At 39.2% G+C, this 8,037-nt stretch overlaps 1 protein-coding gene across 1 annotated transcript; it reads right to left on the bottom strand.

The window, feature by feature from the left end:
- Nucleotides 1-4,742: 4,742 nt before the first annotated feature.
- Nucleotides 4,743-7,701, bottom strand: LOC117325164 (growth arrest and DNA damage-inducible protein GADD45 alpha-like). The gene is made up of 5 exons (XM_033881150.1): nt 7,352-7,701; nt 6,564-6,668; nt 6,254-6,377; nt 5,858-6,094; nt 4,743-5,696 (listed from the first exon to the last, which is right to left on the bottom strand). The coding sequence occupies exons 1-4, from the start codon at nt 7,396-7,398 to the stop codon at nt 5,900-5,902; spliced, it is 471 nt and encodes a 156-aa protein (XP_033737041.1). The 5' UTR covers nt 7,399-7,701; the 3' UTR covers nt 4,743-5,696; nt 5,858-5,899.
- Between the last annotated feature and the right edge of the window lie 336 nt (nt 7,702-8,037).

The following is an 8,037-nucleotide window of genomic DNA, read 5'->3' as shown; positions in this document are numbered from 1 at the left end:
ATGTGTATCCATACAGGTGTAGTCACAGTTCCTGTGTCTGACATCTGTTAATTCAAAGCGGAGGTACAAACATGCTAGACATGCACACACCCATAGAGGCATTCCACGCATTTTTCTAATACCATCATGAAAAGTAAGCAATCGATTATTATCTACCCTGCAACATAACAGACAAAGATAAAACTGGAAACATAGATTTGACCCAAAAACAGTTCGAAGATGACACTGCAATTTAAATAATGACATTGTTATTTTGAATTGGTGTACTCTAACAGTGAATAATCGTGTCCTTACGGTGTCATTTAGTGCTTCTATCCGAAACAAACAAACCCTTGGTAAACATAGTATCGACCACCTCGTGGCTTGGTATTGGGAAAAACCCTGTCTGAATCATATACAGGATGACGTGGTTCCTCGTACGACGATATCACCTGGGCTTAAAATAGATAATAGTAGCATGACTCCATAACAAAGTCACATGATCACAGAAATGGTCTTAAAATAGATCCATATATAAAGGAGAAAAGTCGGCCGGGACTGCCTCACTTTATCACGACTCGTCACACAGAAGAGACCTGGCCGTGAAGCGTGGGAGAGAGTGAGAGCTCGTTTACCTTCGTTAGGTATTCAATTTCTAGGGCGTGTTTTAATCCAACCCCAGTGACCTTTCCTCTGACGAATACACTTCCCTTGTATGCTCCTTGCCATCATTCCACCTTTGTTCTCAGTAACACGCTTTGTTAAAGCACTATTCTACATATGACATAGGTGTTGTACAGAAGTGTCATCACCTGTTTCGTGAGAACAATGATTAATTTTTAAGTGCAATGTGTTTACATTAACAAGCCAACATAGGGTAAAATAAACACACACTTGATACTGACAAGTGAAAGAAACATTTATATAGGTAGCTATTACAAAATAATGTGGGTTAAACTGTAGGATTTACACAATTACATTCACTTAATTACAGTATGACTAGCAGATTTTATTTACGTCCTTTTCTAGGAGATATGTAAAGTAACGCCATTTGTGATGTTATTTCGTAAAAGACTGCATCAATACACAGGTTAACAAGAAATATCTTTAAAAAAAAGATAAACGGCATAGTTTTAATGCTGGTGGTTATACTGTAAAACTGCTGAAATAAACGATTTAATGCCTTTTAGCACGGATAACAAAATTGTATTTGTTTGAATCTATTAATATGCCATTTCAAAAGATTCATACACTTCAATCTTAACTTTGTTTCGTCTTTAACTGTACGTCTGCATTTTGCATTTACCGCTGCATTGACCAATCATATACTTCATCTTGACCAGTATCGCCACCTGTCGCGTCATATCCGGGACAAAAAGAAAATTATACGGCTATGCCGCAAAACCACAAGTAGAGAAATAAAACGTCCCTGGGGTTTGATATTACTTTGTCGACACTGATTCAGAATATACTTGTCTGTCTTATGATGGGGTTGTTGTACCATCCTTTCTGGTAATATTTAGTAAACCCTCACTTCCTTTCCACATTTCCACAAGTTTTTGGTCTTTAGCATCAATGGCAAATCCTAGAAAGGCGAAACTGCATAGTATTTACTCTATAATTAAAATCCTATTTTAAGCGGGTTTTTTCACTGTGCCTTTTTGTAAAAATCTATTGTACGTAATACAATAATGCTGCACTACTTTTCAATAAATGTATGGAAAATACGCAACTTAAAATAAGAATGCTACACTTTGTAACTTAACATCTGAACAAATTTGATACTTTAGCTTAAAAAACATGGTTGCTAAAGTTTAAACCACGATTTCTCATTAGTAGATTGCATTAATCCTGAAAAATTATAATAATTCTCGTTTGTATTATACCATCATCAATATTACCAGTATATGTTTATTAAACCGTGATAATTATTACAGTATCTGTTGTATTAAACCGTGATCGATATTACCAGTATATGTTGTATTACCAGTATCTATGGTAGTAAGCCCACTTTCAAGCTAGGTTGTCTTACTTGCATTGCCATCACGGCATACAAGCCTGACATAGAAGTGATTTTTGTAATTCGTTTCATCATCCTTCGGAAACACACCACATAGGTGCCATTCCAATATTTACTTAGTAATTGGGAGTTAGACGTGTTTTGGTGCGAATGTAGTCGGTACCAATATATAGTAAGATTTATAGAGAATTGATATGTGACAATAACTGCCAGTCTGTATATAAAGTTTGAAGAATGGTCTTGTAGCTAATGCTTATGCAGACCGAAGATCAGGTAATCAACAGTGTATACCGGAAGCGATTTAGTGTTTACGTCCCAACACAGTATGAATAGGGCGTGACAATATGTGATCGTTAGTATAGCAATTGTACTAGTAATCCTGGTCCGCGGCTAAAAATAGATCTGATGACGCCAGAATCACACGGACACGAGTTAGCCCTAGGAAGTCTCTCTTAGTGTCTGTGAATGACGTCATATAGGTAAAGGGATGCAGGTAACATCATACACGGTGTCTGTCAGTCTCTAACACCCAAGGCGTAAATCGTCAGGAAAGGATGCAGTTTGTGACACAAAGCGCACATGCATTTTTTTAATGTCATTTAACGCGTTGGTAAATCATTACGTATCGTTGAGATTGTATATAATTCAGAATAACTAGAACTTATGCACATGGAAAGATTATGCCGTGATTTTCTTATGGTCTCGATAACTTACAAACCACTAATGTCTTATAATAAACCATTATACATACATGCAGGTGTGTCGTGAAATATTGGAATCGGATTCGTCGTTCATCACTGTCCCTATATATATATTGTAACACAAGCCTACTAGAATCGTCGTCGTGGTGACTGACGTATCTATTCCTGGAACAGCCGGTGCTATATATACACTGCCGCTGCCGTTTTTAGCTACATTAACTCTCCATTTAGATGGTGTAATCTAAAACGGAGCGCCCGGGGCTAATATAGGTGACAAACTCAAAAATTATTCAATTAATATATACACTTAGTGTTCATTTGTTTGGTTTATTGGTATATAACCCCCCTTTTAAATATTGGTAACTATTGTTTATCTGTCAGGCAGTCTAGAGATCTACCGGATACAATATATGTTTTGATAAATTGCTGATGCCAGGGGGCGTCAATCTGGTATTTCTTCAGCGATGTTTCAGTAAGAAGGCGGATGATAGATTAATTTCATGTGAATACGCGTATTGATTTTGTAAAACATGCAATTAATCATCTACAATGTTAATCTGTGTCCAGCAGTGAAAGGTTCGAATTCATCGTGTTTCCTGGATTAAGATATCAACATATGCTAAGTATCCCATGCATACAAAAAAAGTGTTCCAAAAATCAGTCGATGATACAGCCGAGTTCCTTTTGTTTCAACGTCATAACAAGCACTTATAGCTGTGTTAATCTCCGGATACTGCCAGGTAGGTAGGAAACTGTTCATTAACAGGGGAAATGCCAGATTTCTATGCTATAACGTGTGTTTAAAACCAATAAGGATTCCGGAAATTGATGACGTATTATAGATAGTCGTAAATTACACTGATACCCGGGTACCTTGGTCAGAAGTGTTTATAATTGAACTTAAAGTAATACATGTGTCAACAAAGTCGTGTTAAAGTGCTAGGCATTGCTTCCGATGACGTTTCTGTGACGTACGGACACCTCGTTTAACCCTCTACGGTTTACCGTTATGTAATGCTACCTTAAGAGTTCACGATTCTCGTGCTGAACTGCTAGTCCAGGTATGTCATGTACACGGGCCGCCAACAAACCAGGTGCTTTGTTGTCAAAACAAACAGAAAGGTGTATAGATACATGGCTTAGTTAACCAACGAATTCTCTACTCTACCCGACGTTCGTGTGGAACTTCGTCCCGGATATAGATTACATTAACATTTCACAAAACCATACGGGGCATTTGATTGGTGGTACGAAGAGGTTACTGGTAAAAGTCCTACATTTGTACGTTTGTAAACAAACCATGATCTAGTACAGGGCAAAAAACCTAGGCTACATATCGAGTTACTTTCGAGAGCTTTAAAAACCAGGCCAGAGGTCTGTAATCCTTTCAACATCGAATAAATATTTTTGTGTCATTAAATTGAATATTAAGGCTCGATACGCGTGTTGATTACACGTCTGGTACCAGCCTGTAGCCACTTTGTACGCCGGATGACACCTGCCTCCGTCACAGATGGTCCTATGTTTATTCTGCCTACTCAATAGCAGTGTCCCTACGTCAGCATATTTGCTTATCTCGTTTCACAGAATGTAACTATGTGGAAATGCCGCTAACGTGGATAAGTCATGTCGCTCTTCTGTGAGATTTCACCTAAAACTGTCATTCTCTGAGAAACCCGTCCCTTGACCTTAGTTGTTGCAAGGATTGATACCTGTACAAGCGCAGATTACAACTAACGAAAAACAGAACTGAAACTATTTAGGAGACACTTCGTTTTCTTGTCGTTTTGTTGGGATAGAGAACCAAGGGTGGTGACCGATATAATGATGCCAATATTGCACAAGTCAAAGGATAAACCCCCCAGCCTTTGGGCATCAATACAAAAACGCTATATTGTTAATGAGAAATCAACGATATTTAAACAATTCACAGTTAATTATTCATTTGTCTCCTATATATATTCTTATCAGCGAGGTTTCAATAAAAATCATTCAAAAGCTAAATGGCTGTAACATAGGTTTACACAACAAAAACAATGACATGTTTTAACCGAAATCTTTAATGAGACATTATGTAATCCAACAAACAAGCACACGGTTAATCATTATTGTCTTACATGACAATTGTCTCGTATTGTGAGTCTTTTCCAATGGTGATGAACATTAATATCCTCTGTGAACTGTCTCTGATGATGTTATTATGAAGAGTTTCGTCAGTATTCTACATAGGTGACACTGCCTCTGATGATGTAGGCCTACAATGTTACAGACCTACAATGTTACATCTCTGATGATGTAGGCCTACAATGTTACATCTCTGATGGTGTAGGCCTACAATGTTACATCTCTGATGATGTAGGCCTACAATGTTACATCTCCGATGATTACATCTCTGATGATGTAGGCCTACAATGTTACAAGCCTACAATGTTACATCTCTGATGATAAGTCCAACACAATATATCTACGGCCGATAATAACAGACGTGATACATGGTCTTGCCTTGAACAGTCCTACGGACACAGGTGGATGAGCTGTAGTAATCCACATAACAGGAAGCTGTCGGTATACAATATCTTCTCCCAAATTGACACGGCATGTCAAAATCTGTCTTGAAGCAGTCTCTGCTGTTGACTGATGTCTCGGTGACATCAGCCACGTCGTGAAAGTGTAGTTAACACCTAGTTGTTATGGTAATGACACCAGGCTGAACCGGCACGGTAACGGTTCTCGTATCCACGTGAGCGGTGAGGCGTAGCCTCGCCCGTCCAGGAATAGTCGTGATGAAATGCTGCACCCCCTCGTGAGGTTGTCGGGCGTCGACGGAGTCTCCGGCTGACGAGTTGGGTTGTCGGGCGTCGACGGAGTCTCCGGCTGACGAGTTTGCATCCTCTGTTTAGGATGCTACCCGATATCTGTACCGACTGTTGGACCGTCTGGGGTACTGTTGGACCCTCTGGGGTACGGCATTCAGGATCGACCGGGAAATCGGATTCCTATAAAAACACATCAAATTTTTCCTGTAAGCTTCCAGCAAGATGTAGAACATATATTCAAGGACAAATAATTTGGATCAAATTAAGAAACTCTTTTTTTTTTTTTTGATTACAAAAACAATCAAAAATTGTAAATAAATTCAATTAAACAATGTATGTACCTGGAAAGAGAATTTGATCCAAGTTGGGTCAAAGGTCAATTCTCATTCGGGTAGTTCTATAATTGGATGGTCAGTTGGCTCCAGCAGCTGCAGCAGTGCTGGATCCGTGATTGGGCTAAGTGCTCGGATGAGGACGCAGCTGAAGTCTGTAGCCGTGGAGCATGTGTTGGCCACATTGTTGTTATCCTCAGGAAACTGTGTGGTCAAAATCTTTGACAATTTTTTCATGGTGTCGACCTGGAAAAACAAAATCAAACAAGTTGTTATTCAAGTTGTCTTAAGTTGCAATACAACGAGACTAGCAGTGTTACAATGCAGTCAATTATATGTAAACAGATTGACAAGTTGTTTACTTATGAATTTAAGGTCATGCAAGTATACAGGTTGAATGCTTACCTTGATAACTTTTATGTCATTTTCCCAGCAGAAAGCCTGTATGAGGGTGTGCTGAATCTGTATGGTAACGTCCTCCTGTATCGGGTGTACGGGTAACACACACATCACCACATTGTCCGGGTCACTGCAATACACAAACACGTAAGGTTAAAATTATAAAACACAAAGAAACGAATTCAAACTAGATGAATCAATTACATTTAAATTATTCTTGACTATTTGATTTAATTTATTTCCTTCGTTATTATTTTACACATCTTATTAAAATTTTAATTAATTTTCCCTAATTTGGAAAACTTTAAAAACTTACTTTTGTAGCTGCTGTGCGCATTCGAATGCGCCGCAGGTAACACGGCCCTCCAGCATAGCACTCGCTAACACTTTCTGCATGGCATCGCCAACTTTCAGTGGGGTTCTGGAAAACAGAGAGGTTGGATTAGTATTGAAGTGTAACGAGGAAATGGTATATTATCTAACGGTATCAACTGAGCCGGGCACCTGCCTTCGGCTGACGAGAGTGAATCATAAGACACTACCTAATTATGATACCCTCATGATCTCACGTGTGACTCACAGATCGCATGTCAAATCCGGGCACGACCTGCCCTGCGATTATCATCAATTAGCGTCCACATCTATACATACGGTAACTTGTTGCATCATGTGATGTAATCTGTCACATGTGTACAGTCTGTCTTTATGTAATAAATGTAGGGACTTATCTTAAATTTAACAGATAAGAATGCTGTATAATTATAAACAATATCTAATGCAAGGTACATGTCCCGTGTTAATAACACGATTGTGACCAGTCACGGCCAGTCACGACCAGACTTCGACTGCCACGGGACTTCCCCGTATATCTATAACTGTCCCGTGACCATATATAGAAACGGATGCCGCATGCAACATTATCTTTAAGATATGATGTACTTAATTGCATATCTAAAATTAGTCAATTTGGTAAGAAACTTGTATCAATATGCTTAAAACAATACTAAGATTTATAACGGACTAATGCTTGATCTAATATAAGTCCTTGGCTGTATCACGTGGGTTAAGTTAAAGCTCGTGTAAGCTATACATAACATTCCTTACCTGTCAGATGTTGGCATGGTAGATTCTATATCCTCGGGGAAAGTCATATTTCCAATTAAATAAATCCAAAATGAAATTCAGTCCGTAAATAATGATCTAGTTAGGCACAATGCAGGGTAAGTCCTTTGAATGGTAAGATACGTCTGCTCAGCACAACGTGTAGCTGTCAAATGCTATGTATACGCGAATACAACGTATTAAAGCCGAGTAACAGATGGGTAGTACTGTTCGTTGTAACAAGCTCTCTGATTGGTCGATGGCAGGTGTCAGGAGAGTTCAATGTACCGAAGAACTCCCGTACGGTGGCTAACGTTTCCCCTACTCAGAGGTCGTAGCGTCTACGTTTGTACCAGATAACCGTATGTACCCACCCCTGGCTGTATATCATTGTCGCTGTCGATTGTCCATGGAAACAATTAAGAAAAGAGGTAGTTCAGGACAATGAGGAGGGCTCCAGATTCCACCTATTTAATTTATATAACGTATGATAGCTGTATAGCTAACCTATCTGGTATCGTACGCTAGGGGGTCCCGTGTTATCGCTCCCCATCAGGTAAAGTGCAATAACAATTGCTACTTGTCCACACTCCATGCTTTCACCTGGGTGAGACCGTGTGTGGTGACTAATTACAGGTACGGGATATCGAGACTCCGTAGGGTGGACCCCCGGGTAGACACCACACCTC

The sequence above is a fragment of the Pecten maximus genome, chromosome 4 (genome assembly GCF_902652985.1).
Source record: "Pecten maximus chromosome 4, xPecMax1.1, whole genome shotgun sequence".
NCBI classification, from domain to species: Eukaryota; Metazoa; Mollusca; class Bivalvia; order Pectinida; family Pectinidae; genus Pecten; species Pecten maximus.
Note: the sequence above shows the minus strand (reverse complement) of the source record. Positions and strands in the feature narration are given on the sequence as shown.

Coding starts and splice junctions, on each gene's coding strand:
- LOC117325164 (XM_033881150.1), bottom strand. CDS start 7,398: ATGACTTTCCCCGAGGATATAGAATCTACCATGCCAACATCTGACAG. Junction 6,378..6,563: donor TGCGCACAGCAGCTACAAAA/GTAAGTTTTTAA, acceptor TGTGTATTGCAG/TGACCCGGACAATGTGGTGA. Junction 6,095..6,253: donor ATGACATAAAAGTTATCAAG/GTAAGCATTCAA, acceptor TTGTTTTTCCAG/GTCGACACCATGAAAAAATT.